Source organism: Malaclemys terrapin, chromosome 1 (genome assembly GCF_027887155.1).
Source record: "Malaclemys terrapin pileata isolate rMalTer1 chromosome 1, rMalTer1.hap1, whole genome shotgun sequence".
In the NCBI taxonomy this organism is placed as follows: domain Eukaryota; kingdom Metazoa; phylum Chordata; order Testudines; family Emydidae; genus Malaclemys; species Malaclemys terrapin.
The window spans coordinates 316419347-316444825 of NC_071505.1; the positions used below are offsets into that span (position 1 = coordinate 316419347).

The window sequence follows — 25479 nt, forward strand, 5'->3', positions numbered from 1 at the left end:
CGCGGCTGGAAGTCTCCCCCCGTCGACGCCGCGTACTCCTCTTGGCGAGCTGGAGTACCGGCGCCGACTGTGAGCACTTCCGGGATCGATCCGGGATCGATTTATCGCGTCTTAACCAGACGCGATAAATCGATCCCAGAACATCAATGGCGTGCCGCCGGACCAGCCGGTAAGTGAAGACTAGGCCTTATTCTTACTAGCAAAAGTGAAGCTAGTGGCTTAGTTGCAGTGCTCAACGCTGATAGACACAGGGACCCAAGGTTACATTTTTAATCAATTCAATCTCTTGGTCCTATGACTGGCAACAAGGATTAGGAAAGCTACAGGAGTGGCTGGAGATTGCAAGGTATCAACAATCAGAACATTTAGCAAATGGAGCATTTTACTTCTTCAAAGTGTTGCACAAACTTTTTTTTTTTTTAAATGATAAGCCATGACCAAGAGTAAGCAACACCCTCATTCTACAGATTGGGAAACACTGAGGTTAAGTGATAGATCCACACAGACTAAGAGGCAAAGGCACAATTCAAACTGGGAAGATCCTGGCTCACAGTCCAGTGCTCAGTCTTCCAGTCGTCACTGCCTCTCTGGAACGCTGGTGACAGACAGATGGAAGACTCTTCCTGGTTAGAAAGATGGTGGCTCTAAGATCTCAATATTTATCGTTTATATTGTGGTAGCACCTAAAAGGGCACACTTAGGTTGGGACCATTTGTGCACAGCGCTGGGCAAAACATAAAATAAATGACTTCTTCTCAACAAGCTCAGTGGAACGACAGCTGCTGCACCATTTTCAGGGGATGGATGAAGAGGAGCAAGACTGAGCTCGTTTTCTTGCGTGGCAGGATCTGAAGTCAGATCTCAGTAGGAGAAAGCACACAGACTCCCTGAGCCACCCTCTCCTAATAGCTCTCAGCCATCTTGATGGAGCCACTCTGTGCTGCAGATAGGACAAGAACGAGAAGACCAAGGGTGCTGCCTGTCAAGACTGAGGAAAACATGGACTGCAAAAATACATAAATAAATAAAATAAAATACACAAAACAAAAATAGTGGGGCTTCTTGGGTGGCAATGGGGAGATAAGGGTCTCCAAGGGAAAAGGAAATTACATGTTTAGCACCATTAAATCCATCTCTCTGCAGACTACTCATTTTGTTATTGGACCAACTTCTGTTGGTGAGAGACACCAGCTTTTAAGCTTACACAGAGCTCTTCTTCAGGTCTGGGAAACTAACCCAGACCTGAAGAGCTCTGAGTAAGCTGAAAAGTTTGTCTCTCTCATTGACCGAAGTTGGTCCAATAAAAGATGTTATCTCACCCACCTTGTCACACTAATATCCCGTGACTGACACAGTTACAAAAACACTGCATACCACTCTCTGTAAGATAGCAGAAGTATCATGAAAGCAACTGGATTATCATTACACTGACACATAACTAGATGTTATTTTCTGAATGTATAGGCAGCAGGCACCTGGAGAAAAGCCATACCATAGTTGTTAAAGTCACACTATTAAGGCTTGTCTTCTCTACTGGGGTAAGTCGACAGAAGTTACGCTACTCCAGCTACGTGAATAACATAGCTGGAGTTGACGTAGCTTAGATTGACTTACCCTGGTGTCTTTATTGCACTGTGTTGACGGGAGATGCTCTCTGGTCGACTTCCCTTACTCTTCTCAGAGAGGTGGAGTACTGGGGTTGACCGGAGAGTGCTCTGCCGTTGATTTAGCGGGTCTTCACTAGACCTGCTGCATCAATTGCAGCAGTGTCGATCTCCCCGTAGTGAAGATCAGCCCTAGAAAGGAAACACCGACCTGGATTTTCTCTTGCAAATTCAGATGTAGATCAAATGTTGTGTCTTCTTTTAAGATTTCAGCAGGCTGCAACTATGTGCAAAACATTGCAGCCTGAATTTGATTGTTTTGCTCAATTAATTAAATGTGTGGGAGGAGGGAGATGTAACTTTTGATGCTTTACAATTCTAATCCAGACCCTGTTTAGATGCTTTCTTCAAGTTTGAGACAGAAAAAAAATCATTTAACTATAACGTTGCTGGCATTACATGCATTGTCCTCCCAATACTGTAAGTAATCTCTCTCCAAATCAGTGCTAACCAAGTACCAAAATAATTGAACAAATAAATATCTTATTTCTCCCATTTTCATGCACCTTGTGTGCAACAGTGGGTATTCTGAGTTTCTCTAGTTTCTAAAGCCATTGGGGAAAAATTACGGTCCTCAAAGTCAACGGGAGATTTGCCTATGAAAACAGAGCAGGATGTGGGTGTCTAGCCCTATGTGGGAGACGCGATCCACATTTGTATAATCTTTGTGAAGCACACGAATGACAGCACCAAAATCTAGAGAGTTTCCTAGAAAAGGCTAATTCCCTCCTTGTTTTTTAAGTGTCTGGTCCAAACTACTTTTACAACACAAATAGACTAATGTGCTTTGGAACAGAACCTGTGAAAAGACTCCCACAGGATCCAATGGGCTTTGGATCAGGCCCATATTGCTTTTCACATTGGCCAGAGAGAACCGCTGCTGAGATGGTTATGTTCCCTTTCACCCAATGACATCCCTGAAAGCACAGGAACATTCATTTTAATTTACATGCATGTACCTTAGAAATAAAATCCCATGCTGTTTCCCTATTGAGAATGACAGATAATGTATTCATATAATTCACATAGTTGGGCAATACTCAAAATTAATCTCAATACGCAAGTGGTAACACAAACTTCGACTAATAATAAAATTGATTGTTCAGAAGGTAAAAAAATACACAGGGTATGAAATGCCATGGTAAACACTGGTCAATCATAGTGACAGACACCTTTTTTAAAGCGATCAGGGAAACTTGTATGGTTTTCTTCTAAACCTTCCAATCAATTATTTCTCACAGTTCCTGGGAATTGAGTTGAGAACACAAAGCAAAGTTTTCAATACTTCAATTTCAATACTTCCAAAAAACCGCTCCCCTGAACTTTCCAAGCAAAACATGATCAAATCATGCTGCATTTCAGACATGTGAAATATTAACCCCTTGTGCACAGGAATTTAGATGTGCTAGTGCAGTGGTTCTCACACTTTTGTACTGGTGACCCCTTCCACACAGCAAGCCTCTGAGTGCGACCTCCCTTATAAATTAAAAACACTTTAAAATATATTTAACACCATTATAAAAGCAGGAGGCAAAGCGGAGTTTGGGGTGGAGGCGGACGGCTCACGACCCCCCATGTAATAACCTTGTGACCCCCCTGAGGGGTCCCAACCCCCAGTTTGAGAACTCCTGCGCTAGTGGGTGCTGGGTGGCTCCAACCCTATGCAACTTTTTGTAAAGATGGCACCTGAGGTGTTCAGTCATTATGAATATATTTGCTCTTCACTATGAATGCAGCAGTCTTCAGCTCATTTCATATTCATGCAGCTGTGGAGTCCCATGGCAATTCTGCATATTTTAAATAAATTGTTCCCATTGAAGTGCCTCAAACCTCATTAATTTTTCATGAAGCATGTATGAATGCATGGAAAAAATTGGTCTTTAATGTGTTTTTCTGCATTAGATTAAAGTTACATACATTATCTTCTAGATGAAGTCCAAACATGTACTTTGCTTGAAATGTCAGTAGTTATCACAAAACAGATCAATAAGTTAAAAGGCTTTCACAATACAAGATTCAGATAATTATTCCACATATACAAAACACAGCTAGAGAAATACAGTTCTTCAATGCCGAATTATGGGAAAAAAGGTCTAAAAAAATAGAAAACTCTTGATACCTGGACATCAATTCAGAACGTAACACTGCATAATGCCGCAATATGAGCACCCATTTAATGAGAAATCCCCTGGAAAGAGACGTGTAAGGGGATCTAATGTTTATGACAAAAATAGATGAATACTGCACCAAAAGGCATGCATACAATCGCCATGGTCATTCAATATGTTAGTGATAATCTAAAGTGTGACCTAAGAGAAGAGTGAGGCAGTGTTCTCAAATCAAATCAAGTGAATGACTACATGTTGATTAAGCTTTCTGAGGCAGCAAAGTGAGGGCACAAAGCCATGTCTGGATTCTGGAGCTGTTTTAAAATTCGCTTGTGAAATTTCTCTCGCACACGGTTAAACTCCATTATGTCCAGTGGATCTTCTTGAATCCAGAATTTATGGAATTCATGCACCAAATAGCCTAATAAAAAGAATTCAATATTTAAAGAATTAGAACACAGGTAAAGTTGTTCCCTTTAGTCTGTAGAATAGCAAGCACTGCAATCAGAAATCATAATGCATATTGTGAGGTAGGTGAAACTAGTACTATTGAAGTCTAATGTATTACAGTATTTAATGAAGTTGTGTTAGTCATACTAAGAAATGAAGCACTACAGCATACAATATTAAAACAAGCTTCTAAGAGGCATCTTCAAATAATTAAAACAAAACAACACATAGATCTGCTAGCAATAGTAATGGAATTACTACAATTTACTTCTTAACAGAAGAAAATGTACTAATTTTATGACACCAAGAGCCCCCATTCAGGAGGACACTTACTCATGTGTTTTAAAGCTTTCCCAAATTAGGATGTTGTCTTGAATTAAGGCCTGAATTTAGAGAAGCACTTTTGAAAGATTACTCAATTGCCTAATGCAAACTTTAAACAAAATTTTTATTGCTACTTATATCAATGAAATGGCCTAATTTTACCAATAAATAACTAAAATAAATCTATCAAATTACCAGATGCAGTTATAGAATTGTTAACTTGTGCCTGGATAAACCAAGTGAAATACAAAATATATTTTAATATTAAACTGCAGGCTATAAGTATTAAGAGATGACAATAAGAATCAGTCTTTACCAAGCATCTTTTGTTTATATTTAATTATTCTCATGCTCAAATATCTATGAAACAACACTTACTCTACATTATAAACAGCCTCTAGGGAAGTGTCTATTATAAAATATTTACTGAACAAGCCTTACACTTAAAAACCATTTAATTTATGAATTGTGAGTTAACATAATTTACTGTCTGAAAGCAACTAGTTACTGGATCTTTGCCAGGAACATTCAGTTTTACACTTGTCTTTCTAAACATGAATAAAGGATTCCACCATATTGGGTTTGCACATAATCGTGGCGAGACAAATGCCAGGGGAAAGAAATAATTGGTGTTGGCAAACCTCCCTTGTGTAGGGAAAAGGCATGAGATAAACATATACCCTATGATACCTGCCCTGATATAGGCATTCTTTTTTTTTTTAAAGCCTTTTTTTATTCTTTGCTCCCTCTGTGACCATCTGTGATTTCTGCATCACCTTCCCAGCAGTGGTCTGGAGGTACAACATTGTCAACAAACAGCTGTGTCAAGAAATACTATGGGTTGTGTAGTCAAGTTCAGCAAAGCACTTAAGCATGTGCTTGAAGCCAACAGGCCTTACACACAACCTTATGTGCTTTCCTAAATAGGGATGGACTTAAGCATATGCCACGGGCTTTGCTCTATCAGAACTTATTCCAGGACACTTTTGTTATGTACTTTATTCCATCTTTGGTTTGATAAACATCTCAGTCTATTCACTCCAAAATGGTAACTTATTGCTAGACTTTACAAGCTACACAGTGGATTCCATTTTATAAACCAAACCATTTTCATGTACTTGGGCAGACAGATTCTCCTCCTAAAGCTGCAAGGTTTTTCTTTGAAGGAAAAACCTAGCTCAGCAAAATAGCTTTAAAAATTATTATTAAAGGGAAATATATTATGGTTGGGCTTCTCACGGACAGATCCGGGCGTTTCAAAGGGATTATTATTTATACAGCATGAGAAGTGGCTTGGTGTTCAGCGTGCAGGGTCGTTTTTATTACGTCAAAAGGAATTTCATATTAATTAATGATATAGAATTGAGTGCATTGCTTGTAGTATCAAGAGATTTCAGTGCTGCCCTGGGAATAGTCAGTCAAATTCCGCACTCAGTTACACCCAGGCAAACCCACCAAAGTCCAGGAGGACTGGATGGGTGCAGACGAGAACAGAATTTGGCCCAGTGTTTGAGAGGTCAAATCAGTACAGCTATTGTATTCTTTCACCTAGAAACAGTGTTTGCTGTGCATTGTAATTTTGACTTTCAGATTCAGACATGCAGCCTGCAGGCATTTACTGCAGCCTAATTGTGTTTCAATTTTTCTCAGCTGCATTCAATTAGTTGAAACCTAGGATGACTAAGGTCATGGGGGAAAAGTGTCAGTGTAGCAAGGACTCATACAGAACTGTGTGAGTGAGTGAAAAAAAACAGTTCATAAGGCTTCCGACTTCCCAAACGAGACTGGCATAAGAATAATATATATTTGGCGTGGTCAGTCTGTCAGATATTTGATCATAAAGAAAGCAGCACTCCTTCTCCACATATATCCTGACATTCTTCCCACACACAATCCCACCACGCTGGAACTATTCCAGCCACCCCACATCCCCAGCAGCTCCACCACCTCCCCCAGCAGCATGGGAAGTCTACTCCACCCTGGAATTTTTAGCCCTGTGGTTTTTATCCCACTGCGCAGCATTAAGCCAGGACAGAGGGTGGTAAATGTAATTTCTTAACCCTGTTGGGCCTACTCCCAAACTATCTTCATGTCTCGCCAGGGAGCTCCCCTGTTTTTGTAGGCACACAGAGTAGGCAGTGAAATAAGATGGAATTGTAGGGTAGCAGTAAAGATGGGAGAAGAAAGAAGCAACTGCAATGGGATCAACAAGCAGAACAGTGACACCTGGTGGCTGGAGCTGAGCACTGGAGCACAGAAAACAAGCAGTCACCTCCGGAAAGGCATTTCTAAAGTGTAAAAATTACTTAAAACTTTGTGGATGCAGCAACACTGGAGATAACAGATAATGTGAAAACAACGTGAGCCTATCCAAAAGATCCACTCACTCATTCAAAAAACTAAGGCACACTGGCCAAGAAGGGATTTGCAGAAACTGATGACTGGACAGCATCAATGAGAAAGACTCCCAGAGTCCTCAGAGAAAGGGCCTTTGAAACGTTGAAGTATCTGTTCCTCTTTGTTTGGCAAACAACTCATTGTAAACTTACCTTAAACACACACATTCACCTGTAGTCTGCAGAAATTATAGTGGAATCTTTGTATCTGAATGTCACATGACACACAATAAAAATGTTAGCTCCCCTGAATTTGTGCCAGCCAGCTCCAGTCAGCTGCGACAGCCCAGAATTCATCACAAAACCACACGGGCTGATCCTTGCTGGTGTATGGAGCTTGCCCACAGGGTAATGACTCGTCTTTTACAGTAGCACAGTTTCAAAGAGAGTTAGTGAATATTTGAAGCACTTTACGATTTATTATTTACTGTATCTAACAGCCAGAAGCATGTAAGGCACTTTACAGACATAAAATAAGACCGGTCTCAGTGCCAAAGATCTTATTGTCATCTAACCAAACAACATCAGAAAGGGGGAACAAGCAATACAGTTATTGACACTATTTCCATTCCTTTTGTCTCTGATGATCCTACTTGAGAAAAAAATCTAACACCTTCAACTTCCTCGTTACCAAATGCTTGCTTATATATTTTCCATTTTATTTTCAGCTCCTTCTCATTCTAACCCATGTTTCACACCCCCCCTTTCATCCATTAATTCACTCCCTTTCCTACCCTCACCCATCAGCAGCTACCGACTGCTGCCTACTAGTTAATTCTAGAACTTACTCTTTCATAGTTCAGGCAGACCCTTCTTTAGTTACTTCTGGACCTCCTTTCCTGAATTGAGGGGAATGATCACGTCCCTTGATCTGCTGGCAGTGCTCCTACTTATACAGCCCAAAATGCTGTTAGCCTTCTTGGCAACAAGGGCACACTGTTGACTCATATGCAGCTTCTCGTCCACTGTAACCTCTAGGTCCCTTTCTGCAGAACTGTTGCCTAGGCATTCGGTCCCAAGTCTATAGCAGTTCATGGGATTCTTCCGTCCTAAGTGCAGGACTCTGCACTTGTCCTTGTTGAACCTCATCAGATTGCTTTTGGCCCAATCCTCTAATTTGTCTAGGTCCCTCTGTATCCTATCCCTACCCTCCAGCGTATATACCACTTCTCCCAGTTTAATGTCATCTGCAAACTTGCTAAGGGTGCAATCCACACCATCCTCCAGATCATTAATAAAGATATTGAACAAAACCGGCCCCAGGACCGACCCTTGGGGCCACTTGATACTGGCTGCCAGCTAGACATGGAGCCATTGATCACTACCCGTTGAGCTCGACGATCTAGCCAGCTTTCTATCCACTTTATAGTCCATTCATCCAGCCCATACCTCTCTAACTTGCTGGCAAGAATACTGTGGGAGACCGTATCAAAAGCTTTACTAAAGTCAAGGAATAACATCCACTGCTTTCCCCTCATCCACAGAGCCAGTTCTCTCATCATAGAAGGCAATTAGGTTAGTAAGGCATGACTTGCCCTTGGTGAATCCATGCTGACTGTTCCTGATCACTTTCCTCTCCTTGAAGTGCTTCAAAATGGATTCCTTGAGGACCTGCTCCATGATTTTTCCAGGGACTGAGGTGAGGCTGATTGGCCTGTAGTTCCCTGGATCCTCCTCCTTCCATTTTTTAAAGATAGGCACTATGTTATTCTTTTTCCAGTCATCTGGGACCTCCCCCCCGATTGCCATGATTTTTCAAAATAATGGCCAATGGCTCTGCAATCACATCCGCCAATTCCTTTAGCACCCTTGGATGCAGCGCATCCGGCCCCGTGAACTTGTGTTTGTCCAGCTTTTCTAAATAGTCCTGAACCACTTCTTTCTCCACAGAAGGCTGGTCACCTCCTCTCCATACTGTGCTGCCCAGTGCAGTAGTCTGGGAGCTGACCTTGTTTGTGAAGACAGAGGCAAAAAAAGCATTGAGTACATTAGCTTTTTCCAAATCCTCTGTCACTAGGTTGCCTCCCTCATTCAGTAAGGGGCCCACATTTTCCTTGACTTTCTTCTTGTTGCTAACATACCTGTAGAAACCCTTCTTGTTACTCTTAACATCTTTTGATAGCTGCAACTCCAAGTGTGATTTGGCTTTCCTGATTTCACTCCTGCATGTCTGAGCAATATTTTTATACTCCTCCCTAGTCATTTGTCCAATCTTCCACTTCTTGTAAGCTTCTTTTTTTTGTGTTTAAGATCAGCAAGGATTTCACTGTTAAGCCAAGCTGGTCGCCTGCCACATTTACTGTTCTTGCTACACATCGGGATGGTTTGTTCCTGCAACCTCAATAAGGATTCTTTAAAACACAGCCAGCTCTCCTGGACTCCTTTTCCCCTCATGTTATTCTCCCAGGGGATCCTGACCATCAGTTCCCTGAGGGAGTCAAAGTCTGCTTTTCTGAAGTTCAGGGTCTGTATTCTGCAGCTCTTTTTTCTTCCTTGTGTCAGGATCCTGAACTCCACCATCTCATGGTCACTGCTTCCCGGGTTCCCATCCACTTTTGCTTCCCCTACTAATTCTTCCCTGTTTGTGAGTAGCAGGTCAAGAAGAGCTCTGCCCCTAGTTGGTTCCTCCAGCACTTGCACTAATAAATTGTCCCCTACACTTTCCAAAAACTTCCTGGATTGTCTGTGCACTGCTGTATTGCTCTCCCAGCAGATATCAGGGTGATTCATGTCCCCCATGAGAACCAGGGCCTGTGATCTAGTAACTTCTGTTAGTTGCCTGAAAAAAGCCTCGTCCACTTCATTCCCCTGGTCTGGTTGTCTATAGCAGACTCCAACCACGACATCACCCTTGTTGCCACAGTTCTAAACTTAATCCAGAGACTCAGGTTTTTCTACAGTTTCATACTGGAGCTCTGAGCAGACATACTGCTGTCTTACATACAGTGCAACTCCCCCACCTTTTCTGCTCTGCCTGTCATTCCTGAACAGTTTATATCCATCCATGACAGTACTCCAGTCATGTGAGTTATCCCACCAAGTCTCTCTTATTCCAATCACATCATAGTTCCTTGACTGTGCCAGGACTTCCAATTCTCCCTGCTTGTTTCCCAGGCTTCTTGCATTTGTGTATAGGCACTGAAGATAAATCGCTGATCATCCTCCTTTCTCAGTATGAGGCAGGAGTCCTCCCCTCTTGCGCTCTCCTGCTCGTGCTTCCTCACGGTATCCCACTTCCCCACTTACCTCAGGGCTTTGGTCTCCTTCCCCCGGTAAACCTAGTTTAAAGCCCTCCTCACTAAGTTAGCCAGCCTGCTTGCGAAGATCCTCTTCCCTGTCTTCGTTAGGTGGAGCCCGTCTCTGCCTAGCAATCCTTCTTGGAACACCATCCCATAGTCAAAGAATCCAAAGCCTTCTCTCCAACACCACCTGTGTAGCCATTCGTTGACTTCCACAATTCAACGGTCTCTACCCAGGTCTTTTACTTCAACAGGGAGGGTGGACGAGAACATCATTTGTGCCTCAAACTCCTTTACCCTTCTTCCCAGAACCACGTAGTCTGCAGTGATCCACTCAAGGTCATTCTTAGCAGTATCATTAGTGCCCATGTGGAGAAGCAGGAAGGGATAGCAATCCGAGCATCTGGAGTACTGTGTCCAGTTTTGGGTCCCACACTACAAGAAGGATGTGGAAAAATTGGAAAGAGTCCAGCAGAGGGCAACAAAAATGATTAGGGGGCTGGAGCACATGACTTATGAGGAGAGGCTGAGGGAACTGGGATTGTTTAGTCTGCAGAAGAGAAGAATGAGGGGGGATTTGATAGCTGCTTTCAATTACCTGAAAGGAGGTTCCAAAGAGGATGGATCTGTTCTCAGTGGTAGCAGATGACAGAACAAGGAGTAATGGTCTTAAGTTGCAGTGGGGGAGGTTTAGGTTGGATATTAGGAAAAACTTTTTCACTAGGAGGGTGGTGAAGCACCGGAATGGGTTACCTAGGGAGGTGGTGGAATCTCCTTCCTTAGAGGTTTTTAAGGTCAGGCTTGACAAAGCCCTGGCTGGGATGATTTAGTTGGGGATTAGGTCCTACTTTGAGCAGGGGGTTGGACTAGATGATCTCCTGAGGTCTCTTTGAACCCCATGATTCTATGATTCCCCGTACCGTCACTAGGACCTCCAAACCATTTACAGGATTTCTCATCCTGAAAAGCCCATTTTTTAAGTTCAATTTTCAATTTTTCTTTAAAGCTACAATTCAGATCCTAATCACCAGTGTGCTGAGGTAGTGGAAGGCTGTCCAAAGAGAACAGGATCGCCTATACCATGTGGGTGACATAAGAACTAGGAACATTTACCTCTGAACACTATACTCCTGAAAAAGGTCCAGCTGCCAATGTGTCAGTTCATCACTCCTGTTTACAGTGCTGAATCCCTGCTCTGTAATGTATCTCTATCACAGATGTTCTGCAGGTAAGCACTGAAAAGCCAATATGAGATTATATTAAGAGAGATGGGTCTGGCTTGGATAGATGGGAAGATTCCTTTTGTACGGCTCTGTCAAATTTTTTTTCCCTTTTTCCTGAACTCGTTCACCTGTCTGTTTTGCACAACAACCTACACAGTATGCTCCGGGGTCCAAACATCACAAAGATAAAATAATGTTAGGATGATGCCCATCCGTGCTGCACCAATGTTGTTCCATGCAATTCACCAGCCCTGAGTGATTTTAAGAAAGTGTTACTGGTAATGCAAACAAAACAAAAACTTACAGAAAGTCTGTTGGAAATGGGATAACGTCGGAGCCTCTGGAGCAACATTGTAGAAATGGGTCTTCAGCGCACCACTCACAAGCAGGTTGTATGCAAGGTCAGTTATGTTAATGCCAACAATAGCAAAAGAGTAGCTGGAAGAAAAGCAAGGAGTAGGATTTATAGGAAATGCTGGTGAAACTAAAAGGCTGGGAGATATAAATGTACCACAGATTTTGTTTTTAAGAATAATGCTTGACTTTGGGTAATTTTCCTCTTATCTGACAAGGTTCTTAGAACAAAATAAATGAGAGCAAGAGAAAATATTTATCCTCTTTATTCTGTACATTTTAATGGCAGTGTTACACCTATGATATCTGCCTGTACCACACTGAAAATAATAGTTTCATCATTTTGCTAATCATTTCCACAGAAGCACCATGGAAATATTTCTGTGAAAGAGGAATAAGATCTACTTGTTAACATCTCAGTGTTCTTGAACTCATTGTAGAAAGGGAGTGTTACACATGACACAGTTTTCATTATGATAAGTAATTTGTTACTACTGCCCTGCTACACTTTAAACTACCACCTATATTGTACATACATAGTTACCCCAACAGTTAAGAATGTCAGATTTGGACCAGCATGAGATTAACAAAACTCTTCCTAGGAGGGTATTACACAGTCTCTTTAAACATATAAAAAGATCCGGTTGAAAAATATGCATAGGCTCCCTGCTCGTCCCAGCAGACACTGGAAATGATAAAAATGGATAAAATATTCTTTGAATGCCCATAGGTTTACTTTGCTGTTGGGAAAAGTCCAGACAACATGTAAATAAATCTCTAGTATAATGATTCAGTTACCTCACTGTAGATCAAAGACCTGTTTGAAATGGAAATGAATTATCTGCATAATGGGGCAACATCCTACACAGTCAAGAAAGTGAATGATCAGGGAAGATGAATTTTAATAAGCAGTCAATATGGTCCTTGTGTTAAGAAAAAGGACATTATCCCTTGATTTGTGTTTCTCATTAAACAAAGGAAGTAATACAGTAATGCCAAAATCATGGCTTAGAAATCCCACATCACTTATCCCAGGCCACTCATCCTGTTATTACAGTTGCTGGCAAGTGGCCTGTTCATAAATCACAACTTGTCTATGTCACAGTCAAAAGTGAGACCCTACCTCATGAGGTTTATTCAACCCTTGATATGTGCAGTTATACACAGTCACAAGTAAAGGCTTATTTTAAGAAGTCCTTCCAGTTACTAAGAAGCAATTAGAAAAGTAGTACATTAGCTATAATCACCGTATGGCTAAGATAAGCATAAAATAATAAATGGTGTTGTTAATACTGAAATTTCATTATAAAAAAACTTTTTAAATTCAATTTTTAAAAAGAACAGATTTTTACATGCACAACATCAATCAGCATAATTGTGCTTATGTCAACTTATTTTTAAAGATCTTGTACTTACCCAATTGCCTTATCAAACTTTTTCTTCTCCCATTCAGCTTTGCTGAATTGGCTGAAAAAAAATGAATTCAGATGTTACCATACACTGCTTTCCAATTTGTTTTATACTGTAATGTTATCTAGCACAGGCTGGGTATTTTAAGTGCAGTTGAGCTGTCTAGAAGTATTTTACTTTGCTTCTATGATTTTGCCGTAGTTTGATCAAACTGGTATAATAGGTTTGAAGTGAGATTAGCTGCCTTGACTTATAGCATCATCCATGTATTGTTCTCATCAGTGCAATCTGAAAGGAGGCTGTGGCTATGCTATTCTCCCAGTCAAAATCAATTTATTCTGTATCCTCTTCAAAAAGATGGTCCACCTCAGTTAAACTTGAACAAGTGTTGAAAACTCTACATTTCTTTTAACTTTGATCAAGGATGACTTTAGCGCCTTTGGTGTTCTCCAAGATATACATGACATGAACCACTTGAAACAAACATGAAAAATAGTACTTCTCCAATAGCGAATGGACAGGGGAAATGTTATCTTAAAAAATATGCTTTTTATTAATCTGAGTAAATTAAAAAGCAGCCATATTTAATGCCTAATTACAAGGAAGTCTAGAGCAGTTTTTAGATGCTTACACATCACTCAACAGACAACTAACACAGGAACTTCTTTATCTTTCAGGATGTAACTAGGGTTTGACAATGGAAAGATTTCTAGAAAGGGCAATTTGATACAGTTTACAAGTGTCAATTAACTAAGATTTCACTGGCATAGCTGAACTGTATATGCCAAATCCCAATGACATTAATGGGAGTTTTGCCCGAATAAGTACTAAGGAGAATTTTCAGAGTTTGGACCCACTATAGGGAAATATACTTGAGTGCAAACAATACAGTCACATGCCATGTTTAGATTGCACCTGAATTGTGAGAAATCAGACTATATTATACAGTACATACTTCCGTGTACATATCATTTAGAATAATTTTTGCACAATTAGAAAGATCCACATTTAGTCCTCCAAAAGATATTAAAGATATTAGCAGAACAAGGATTCGTGCACACATTCATCAGAATCTGATCTGCTTATCTTCCCAATCGCCAAAACTTTGTTTTCATCTCATGCAATTTGGTGAAAGACTGAAGGGGGTTTATTACTGATCCAGTGAAGGAGACACCACGTTTAAAAGTGTCCACATTTAGTGTCATATTATCATAGTGGAAGGTGGAACAGGCTCAGTGGTGTCTTCAAATGAAGATAACAAATTGCTAAATGAGAAGATAGACCAGTAATACAATTCAATAGAAACAGAAGCAACATTCATCATCATCACATGAACACCAGCACAACCACTAAACAAACACATCAGCAAACACAAAGAGCATCACTAGAAGCATTTTACCCTCTTGTGGATGCTCTTTCAAGGATGGAGCACACATGCTCATATACAGCATTCCAAAAGGTTTCTAAGTAATGTAACACGTAAATGAAGAATACTAATGGAATTCATATTCCCCGTCTCACAAATGGGCCATTGGAATATACATAGTGCTTGCGTAGCTACATTGGTGCAAAATTCCCTAGCATAGAAAGGTTCATAATCCAAATTCAATTTGCCATGTAAACTAATGAAAATTTTAATTAAGATCTTTATTTTTTTTACACTGAAGGACAAAACCATTTAAAAATGAACATAACACCCTGTTTATTAGCAAAGACAAATTTCCTTTCATGAAGATGGTAATGGTAAAAAAAACAAAACAAAAACAAAAAACTGTCCCCCATCCATAGAGTGAGCAATATAAAGATTGGGTAAGACCAACTGGAAATGAAGCAAACTCTGCTAAAAATAAAACAAACTAAACTTAATAAAGAGATTAAAAAGAAGCTGTGTATAATAACAAAGATACAAAGCTAAGGTCTGTAGGAAATGGCTCTTTTCAGATTTTGCTAAGATATAAATGTCTTTGGCAACAATATAGTGTGGTCATTTTGAATCAATTTTATCGAACATTAAATATTACTACTGGCTTCCATGCAATAGAAACATTTCCAAGAGAAAGCTCACATTAGGTGTAAAATATTTTTTGCCTTGGGTATAATAATTGGTTCTATGTTTACAATATTGCAAATTAGGAAGTAGTTTTTTTTTTAAAATAGAAATAATTTATAATTTATCGAAATTAACAAACAAAACAAAGCTTTCACAAACTAAGGTGGGTCAGGCCAGGATAGTCTTTAGATGGGAGACTTCTAAGGAAAGTGCTGCAGGAAGTGGTTTTGGCAATTCAATAGCAACACACAATGAATCAATACCAAACCCACGTGCGGAGAGAAAAGCCATGGTTCCGATGAAATATAAAATGAATATCCTAACCAAATTCTCATTGAAGGAGTTACACTTTGGCTACCTAAATACCTCCTCTGCTGCCTTTCACTTCCAGTCCTACACAGCTGTGCTGTGGGACAGACACTGCATTCTATCTAAAGGTGCGCGGATTATTGTCAGTGCCTTACAACACTAACAGCTGGTTTCATCTAGGATTGCTTATTGCAATTTTTCTGAGAACTGAAAATTATTTGGACTACGGCACTCAAAAAGGCATGTTTATGATAAAATTCACACTTGTTTATTATGAAAAGCACTAAGAAGAAGTGGTTTCAGAGTAGCCGCCGTGTTAGTCTGTATCCGCAAAAAGAAGAACAGGAGTACTTGTGGCACGGGGCTATCAAAAGTAGAGAGTCTGGAAAAGAGTTTTCCAACTGGTTTGATTTAATGGCTGGCTGAGATCATTTGTTACCACTTCTGACTGGTTAATGCAGCTGACAGGCTGAGATTATTTATTATCTATTTATGATTTTATTTAACACTTCTTAGTGGTTATGGCTGATGGTGATTATGGCTGACATGATTAGGTCCTATGATGGTGTCCCTTGAATAGATATGCGGACAGAGTTGGCACCAGGGTTTGTTGCAGGGTTTGATTCCTGGGTTGGTGTTTTTGTTGTGTGGTGTGTAGTTGCTGGTGAGTATTTGCTTCAAGTTGGGGAGCTGTCTGTAAGCGACCCTGCAACAAACCCCGGCGCCAACTCTGTCCACATATCTATTCAAGGGACACCATCATAGGACCTAATCACATCAGCCACACCATCAGGGGCTCGTTCACCTGCACATCTACCAATGCGATATATGCCATCATGTGCCAGCAATGCCCCTCTGCCATGTACATTGGCCAAACCGGACAGTCTCTACTCAAAAGAATAAATGGACACAAATCAGACATCAGGAATCATAACAGTCAAAAACCAGTAGGAGAACACTTCAATCTCTCTGGTCACTCAATAACAGACCTAAAAGTGGCAATTCTTCAACAAAAAAACTTCAAAAACAGACTCCAACGTGAAACTGCAGAACTGGAATTAATTTGCAAACTGGACGCCATCATATTAGGCCTGAATAAAGACTGGGAATGGTTGGGTCATTACAAAATCTAAACCTATTTTCCCCAATACTAATTTCCCCCTACTGTTACTCACACCTTCTTATCAACTGTCTGAAATGGACCACTCATTACCACTTCAAAAGTTATCTTTCCTGCCTTGGTATCCTGCTGTTAAGTGACTTGTCTCGTTAGACTGACCTCACACTTGGTAAGGCAACACCCATCCTTTCATGTATTTATACCTGCTCCTGTATTTTCCACTTCATGCATCTGGTGAAGTGGGTTCTAGCTCATGAAAGCTTATGCTCAAATAAATTTGTTAGTCTCTAAGGTGCCACAAGGACTCCTCATTATTTTTGCTGATACAGACTAACACAGCTACCACTCTGAAACCTATAACTTCTGTATGGACTCACCTCTCCCCGTTGCTTAAATAAAAATAAATAAGATATAAAAAGACTACTGGCCTAGGAGTCAGGTAGTCTCAAATCCTATTCCTACTGCTGGTTCTGACAGGCCTTAATAATACTTTGTGCTTGCCTTGTATACTACACAAACATTTAATGATGAGATGAATTAAAGGAGACACATGATAGATGTATATAAATTAAGGAACTGCACCGAGAAGTTAATTGATCGCTTCAATTTTCATATTCTCTTACTACAAGAGCAAGGAGACATCCATTGACACAAACAAATTTAAAAATGATAACACGAAGTGATATTTTATGCAGTACATGTGGAACTCATTGTCACAAGGTATTAGAGAGGCCAAGAGCTTAGCAGGACTAAAAAATGGATTCTTTATGTGGATAATGAGAACACAAGGGATAAACATTTTTGTTCTTTTGGGCAACTAACTGCCTGAGCGTTTGGGGAGGAGGGGCAGAAATCTTTCCCTACAGATAGGCTTTTCCATTATTACCCATTAGATTAGCTTCTTGCACCTTCTTCTAATGTATCTGACACTGACCACTGGTATGGCAGTGCTAATGTAGCCAGGTGATCACAATTAAGCAGAATAGCAGACAGTTGACATGAACAACTTGTAAGATTAAAACTGTTAGCCCAAACTATTTGGCAAATACTTCTGACTAGTAAGTCAGGGTCACAGAAGTCTGGAACCGTTTGCATGACCTGAGAATTTTAATTAAAGAGCTAAATTTATCACACATTTCATTTGCAACAAATAATTTGACCAGTTGTAGCTACAATACGCAGAATCTGCTTTAAATATGATGAAGCAAGGCTGACATTTGATCTTATATACATCAGCATGTTTAATTGCACCATATTCTTGTACAGCCAGCAAGATTTGGTGACCACTGCAGCATTGAGCTAAAGAAGGGAATACATCAAGTACACCCTTGGAGTATACTTGGATAAATGTTGGGTTTACTCCAAATATGGTTTGATCTTTATTTACATGTAAAATCTTACAAAACTGAAAGGAGAGAAAACAATACCTTAGCTCCTCTTTAGTGACTTCCCTTCATTGTGAAAGACAAGAGAGAATTAAAAAAAAGCACATAAAAAGATAAGTAGCTTAAAATTAAAAGAATATGGAATAAAATTAAAATATTTAGCAATAAAATAAACTATATGTCTGATTCAGTACATGAATACATGAGTTTGTCCTCTCAATCTGATTAATTTACAGTAGCTAGCTATTTTAATTTAGAGACAGGGGCTTGTCTGTAAGGAGAGTTAGCATTTCAAACAGCAGTAGGTCAAAGCGCACTAGGGAACTTTTAGTACATGACAGCAGGGTCTGTATGGCCAGTTAGTGCGCGGCAGGCTAGGGTGCTCTAGATTTACACCCCACCGTGCCGTGCATTAACTCTCCACGTAGACAGCCCCAGAGACAGCATATGGCAATACCCAAGCAAGCAAGTCTAACAAAAATTTATTTGAAGCCAATTTATTGTTAGCCTCAAGCATTACCTGTATTTCGGCTGAAGAGAATCAGAAAGAACTTGCTGAGCTACTGCAGCATCCCGTTCGGCAAAATATCTGTAGGTGCACACATTAAACTACTTAATGTGATTTGTGAACAAAGTCAGGAAATTCTTAATCCTGGCAAGCTATGCTCATACAATAGTCCCAGTCTTTTCAAATATTGCCAAGGGCAGTTCTGCATAGGTACGATGCTATATAAAATGCTTTAATATATTTTTAAAACTATCAGTGTGTATATATAAAGTATCCAGATCTCTTTACGTACATATTAAGGAGTGCATGTTACATGTCCCACCTCTGTCCCTGATATACACAGGATAACAGTCTGTTACAGCCCCAGCTACAGAGCCGTGGCACTTGAGCTCAAACTGTAGCAGCTCCTGCTTTTAGCTCTGAAGAACACCAGTTCAATTCCCAAATTGTCAGCTAAGATTGTGGCCATCACAATATCACAATGCGAAGTAGAATGGGAATAATTTCTCTTGTGATTAAAGCTCAGAATTCAGAACCAGGAGCCGGAATTCTAAGATAAGCTCTGTCACAGACCGACATTGGCTGAGTCACTGAACCTTTCTGATTCCTACTCTGTACCATGAAGTAAACATTTCCCTGACCTCACAGGGATGTTGTGAGGAGTAGTTTATTAAACAATTGTCAAATACTTAGATATCTTTAGATCGAGGGATGTGAGAAGCACAGGATTTTTGTATTATTTAACACTGACAGAGATGTCAAAAATCAAACGGCCAGAAATTATGTTAGCAAATAATGAAAAAATAAATGGCTATTTAAAATTCACCAAAGCAATCATAGCTATATTTCTTTCAGGATCTAATTATAAGGTTGAATGTGATCTAACTACAGACAACAACTAACAGTGATGGCATTTTATCAGTTCCAACCAATAAGTCAGAACAAAACTCCCAAAAGGAGCAAACATATATAGGCAGACAGACAAGTTTTTTATATTTTTACAGAGTATATCTTTATACACAAAAAAATACTATAAAGCAAAATAAATGCTATATGCCTAACGGAAATGTGTCTGTTCTCATGTTTGTTTAATGTTTCACAAATGAGTCCAAACAACATCAGAAACAGAATTACCACAGTAAACCATGTGCATTGTCTAAATTTCAAGATTCGTGGTTTAAGTAAAAAAGTTTTGTTTTTTTTAAAGAAATATTTCCATCTCAAGAGAAAATTGTTTTTATTTGGCACAGTTTTCTGAGATTAGTCTTTAGTGTTTCAGGAATTATGCCTATAAACTTAACAATATCAACATTTGTGTTATATTAGTAGAAGTAGCATTACATCTTCAAATTCAAGTATCTGTATATCTACTTACAACAGGTTATATAATCCCAGGAGGCCCATCCCTCTAAAATCTGTTTTAGGATCGTCTCCTTGGAAACCAATTTCACACCACTGCTTCGAAATCCGAGCTTCCAGTGGGCAATCAGGCTTCAAACATTTCCATAACTAGGAATATTACAGAGAAGTTAACGATTAAGTTTTCATGTATATAGTAGGTCTTCATTTTTATGAAATTCTCCATGCAACCTAAGTGCATCACTATGCATAGCATTCAGCAACCAGAGCCTGTGGCCAGGTACCAGCCCCTAAAAATTTTTCTTTAATACTGCAAACAGTTCAAATACTACCCTAAGAAACCCCCTTTGACATTATACAAGAGTTGTACAAACCCTCACAAGCACTCATTTCTTTATACTTTACGCATCGAAATAGAAACTGCCTCCATAAGCAGAGTCAGAAATACGTTAGCATTTTGTTGTAAATAACTGACATGCCAGCAGGCAATCAGCCCTCTCAGTTCCATAAGGCTCTGCAGCAATCTTTTCTCATACATCTTTTGCAATACTTTAGAATTATCGGAAAATGAGAGTGCTGACTTGGCTAACACTGCACTGAAAGTATAAAAGAGAAAAATCTAACCAGGAATGGCATAATTCACCTTCATACTTAATTCAGGGACAAGGCCTTCACTGAGCTCACATAAAAATAACAAAAGAAAAAATTACCATGATTTAACAAGCTGGTGTAAATCAAACTAGCTTCATTGGTCCATAGTATCTAGTTGTGGGTATGGATAGTCAGAGAGATGGGTCATTTTCATAGGCATTTTAGATGCCTTTGCTCCTACGTATCTTTTTACAGTCACCATTTTAAAGCTGTTTATGAAACTACATCCACAGTGAATACCATGCCTAGATACCACAGCGATGGGCACCCAATAAAATACTTAATTTGGCAGGATTATTCAAATAAGAGGCACACAATGTACATATTTATATACCATGGCATAAAGCAATACATTTGCTCATTCTGATGTGAATAAAACAACTGTTAATCCAAAATCTACTATCACCATATCTCCAGCTCACTCATATACTCTTGACCAATGTCTCAAGGAGCATTCGTATGAAAAAGCATTCTTGAAGTGCAAAAAATCATTAAATTCTAGGGGGGGAAATGAAATTCCAGAACTCATAATTTATAATATTACAGAAACTTCACATTCTAGAATTCAAAATGCATTTTAATTTTCAAAAAAACTTTATAAAACCATTTGTTCAACTTTTAAGAAATTAAGCTTTATCTTTATTAACATTTCCTGTTTTATCATGGTATGCAACAGCATGAAATATTTTAAGCACATTTCCGAATTCTTGCTTACACAGCCAGAAACTGTATTCAATGCATCAACATTATTCTTCGCTAGTTCAATCACATTGGATAAATCTTTACTTTATCTCACAAAATGTCCTTCTGGTAACATGAATAAATAATAACCATTAAGAACTTGGAGAATTTCCCACTGGAGAGATCATTTAATCAGAATGTCTAGAAACAATGAGGAGGAATCAACATAATCTTCCCTGATGTGAACTGAAAACAAATCGAAGTCCCAGACAGACCGCTATTTGGTATTCACTAACAGTTATGTTGAAAGCATGCTGTAAATTGATGCTTGATAAATGGTATGGGAGGCAAATAGTGGAGAATGGACATCAATGTCCTTATTTTAAAAACAGGAAGAACTTTACTGTTTAAAATAAAATTTGCACAAATGTTTTTCTTATTATCATCAGTTTCTATCTGGCTTTAGTTCTAATTTAGGAGAATTTTTTTTTAAAAGCACCTATATGATTTAGGAGCCTACTTCCCAAAGAGATTCAGGCACTTGGGGGTGGCCAGGTTTTTAAAATTATTTAGGTAATTAAAGATGCAGGTAAGTGCTTACTGGGATTTTCTAAAGTACTTAGGCACTTACCTCCCATGGATTTCAATGACTCCCAAGTGACTCCTTGAAATGACTCACCCTAGGCTATCATTCTGCAAAGTTACAAATGATGCTGCAGATGATGATGGTGCTATTCAGAGATACCAATTATAACTTTTAATAAAACAATCAAATGTTTGTTTTTCAAAGACTGTTCAAGTTTATTCATGATGAGAAGAGCTCTATTTCAGGAATTTGCTGGGTGAGATAGGTGTGTTAGGAGGAAATTTTTCCTTGGGGGCAGGTTATCCCCCCACCACTTATTGCAGAGCTTCTTGTACCTTCTCTGAAGCATCTGGTCCTGGCCATTGTCGGAGACAGGATACTGGACTACATGAAACATTGGGCTGAATCATTATGGCAATAGATACTTTCCCCATTACTCTACCCCTTCTTCAGCTCTGACTGCTACCAGGAAGGTCTCCGCTGCCCTATCCCATCCCATAGCTTCTGTTTTTGAGCCCTGTTCTTTAGTGAATAAGGCGAGTGCCTGCTTCTGCTATGTCCCCAAAGAACTGCACAGTGATTCTGATCTGATTCCTATCAGTTTCACTGCTGCCAACAATGATTCTGAAGAGCAGCACTGAAAACTCACTAGACTAGTCAGTTTTGACTCTATGTAACCTGGAAACCAGAGCTGACTGACTGCAATATTACTTTAATTGTATATTATTATATACGAGCTTTTATATATATTCAACCCCCACCTCCACCCCAACACACCTGATTTTGAAATAATCGTAGCTGGAGGTCTGCTTCTGGTGTAAGAAGTCAACACATTCGAAAACAAGAGAATTTACTTTGCCTAATGCTGGAGAAAATAAACTTGGTTCTTTTCTTGAAGGAAATATTCAGACAGTCCTTCACTACAAAACTGACAGCTCAGTTCTATTGCCAAAGGCAGCAAGAGCGTGGGATTGTCAGTCAGGTAAGTGATAGACATCTGTGGGCTCATCCAAATGGCAGAACACATTTCTAGGCTGTGTGTTGGTGACAAAAGTGGGAATTTTTGGCATGATTTTTGTGAACATGTGTCTCCCGCATCAGACTTTGCATTCTTACCCACTGGGAGTAGAGGGGTTAAAATGCTTCTCCTAGAACAGAGGTGTGACACTGGCAGACCTAGTGCCAGGCCATGCCAAGGTCCCCAGGCCTCCATTGAATACTGATAAATACACAGCTGAAATCAGTCTGGCTCACTGTGTGTTAGTACTGTTAAACTAGGTGTGAGAATTACAAGTATGTGTTTAGACTTTACTGAATGCTTGTGAGTTGCTGCATGCATTAATCTCACTTATAACGTCTGTATCCCACATTGTAAAGTAATATTTAAGCATTTGCACTGTAAGCCTCTTTAACTGTGTAACTCACCAGACAGGAGAGACACATTAACTACAGTAGAACCTCAGAGTTACGAACACCAGAGTTATGAACTGACTAGTGAACTACACACCTCATTTGGAAGCAGAAGTACGCAATAAAAAGCAAATACTGTACAGCACAGTACTGTGTTAAACTACCAAAAAAAAATAAAGGGAAAGTTTAAAATTTTTTTACCACCATGTAAGGTAACTGTTTGTGCTTGTTTCATTTAAATTAAGATGGTTAAAAGCAGCATTTTTCTTCTGCATAGAAAAGTTTCAAAGCTATATTAAGTCAGCGTTCAGTTGTGGACTTTTGAAAGAACAACCATAATGTTTTGTTCAGAATTATGAACATTTCAGAGTTACAAACAACCTCCATCTCTGAAGTGTTCATAACTCTGAGGTTCTATTGTAGTATGAAATGCTGGTCTCCAACAGAAGGTGTTATGTCCTGCCCAAGGAGGAAGGTCCATTGACACCAGAAGGGTTACAATGGAACATTAAAGAGGACAAAAGACTTTGTTGTTTACTCCCCCTCCCCCATGAAGATGGGTTTTGCAAGTGGATTCCTCCCATCAACTGAGTTTGCCACTCAGAGCAGAAGGGGGAAGGGGTGGGGAAAGGAATAAAAACCTCTAACAAGGAGGAACTGTATGTTTATGCTGCTCGGACTCGGGGGAGCAAGGATTACTAGGCATAAGCAAAAGATCCCTAGTGCTTACCCTGGATTAGCCCTAAAGCACAGAGAACTTGCTTATTATAGAAGTTTCTATTACTTTTTTGAAACTTACGATTGGAACTCATTTATCTATGTATATCAGCTTTAACCTTGTAAGTAACTCTCTTATTTCCTTTTCTTTTTATTAAATCTGTACATAGTTTATTATAGGACTGGCTACAAGCGTTGTCTTTGGTGCGAGATCTAAGGTGCATTTGACCTGGTGAAAGGTCCTTTGGGACCGGAAGTAGCCTGAATGTTGCTGTGATTCATGATGTAAGGTACCATCTCTGTCACAAAGGAAAGCTTACCTGGGTGGCAAGACAGATTGGAGTACCCAGGATGACAGTCTGTGACTCCATGTTAAGGCTGTTATAGTGCCTCAGGAGTTTATACTTGATGATTTGTTGGTGAAATCTAATTACAGAACCCACAATCAGTTTGGGGTTTGTGACCTGGTTGGTAACAGTCTGCCCTGAGGTTGGCACTCACGCTCCTGAGTCACAGCATGACAGCCTGACAAGAGGAAAGGCATAAGGTGCTTGGATCATGTAGATGTCTGAGATGGTATGAATTCACCATCAAGAGCTGGCTGGAATCAACATATTTGAATGGAACTTTCTACAGTAAACCGCCATGACCGAAGATTAATTCATAGGGCAAATTACTTCCTTTCCTCCACCTTTCTGAAGGGAAGCAGAGCTCAAATCCCTAGCCAGAGAACAATGGAGTGAAGGTGTCAGGGGCCTGTGACAAGTACAGGGTTCTCAGACATACAGGTCTGTCGCATCTTACGTGCATTTAACTTGCGCGAATTCAGCACGCGGTCGGCAAAAACAAAACAAACAAACGAAAAGAGAAAAGTAACAATTTAAATACCGTTCCTGTAGTGCGGGCGATTCCGCCTGCCATTACACTCAATGTAATTTTGACTTTACGCGGGTTTTGCTTTACGTGCTGACCGCGGAACGTAACCCCAGCGTAAGATGAGACAGACCTGTACAGGCGCTTTCACTTAGGACTGAGAGACAAAGGGACAGCGTGAGAGTGCTAAGATGGATTCCAGAACAAGCTGGCCTAATGAAGCCCTGACTTTAGCCAATATGAATTCTGTCTTAACCTTTGGTTCTCTGTGCTAACCTAAGGACTTCCCAACACTGTATTCCAGTTGACTATTAAAACCTACCCTGCTTTGGAAAAGATTTCCTGTTGTTGCTGGTTCTACTTACTGATGTGCACTGATCCCCAAAGGGAGTGGAAAGTCTCTGAACAGGAGTCTACCTCTACTGGATTCACAGTTATGAGCTCATGCCAAGAAACAGGGATTGTTGGATCCCGAAGGCCAGTCTCAGAGGCGTTGAGGCCATGTGGCCAAACCTTCTGCAAAAGTGTGAGCCCCTGAAGGTCTGACTGTTTAAAGGCTGGGGCATAGCACAGAGCCTGTAAATCTATGATATGTTCCTAAATAAGTGCAGGTAGCTGCATGCCTAGCAACTTACAACCTGTGTTGATGAATACTGCTGAAA

At 39.9% G+C, this 25479-nt stretch overlaps 1 protein-coding gene across 4 annotated transcripts in view; it reads right to left on the reverse strand.

The window, feature by feature from the left end:
* Positions 1–3524: 3524 nt before the first annotated feature.
* ELMOD1 (ELMO domain containing 1) overlaps positions 3525–25479 on the reverse strand; it is a 76626-nt gene continuing 54671 nt past the window's right edge. For 3 of the 4 annotated variants that reach the window (XM_054015535.1, XM_054015533.1, XM_054015534.1), the window contains 6 exons: positions 19916–20049; positions 18553–18621; positions 18075–18098; positions 13175–13225; positions 11709–11842; positions 3525–4193 (listed from right to left, as the gene is read on the reverse strand). In XM_054015535.1, coding sequence (XP_053871510.1) covers positions 4021–4193; positions 11709–11842; positions 13175–13225; positions 18075–18098; positions 18553–18621; positions 19916–20049 — 585 coding nt within the window. In that variant the 3' untranslated portion in view covers positions 3525–4020. The remainder of the gene's footprint in view (positions 4194–11708; positions 11843–13174; positions 13226–18074; positions 18099–18552; positions 18622–19915; positions 20050–25479) is intronic. The other variant, XM_054015536.1, reaches the window with a different exon arrangement.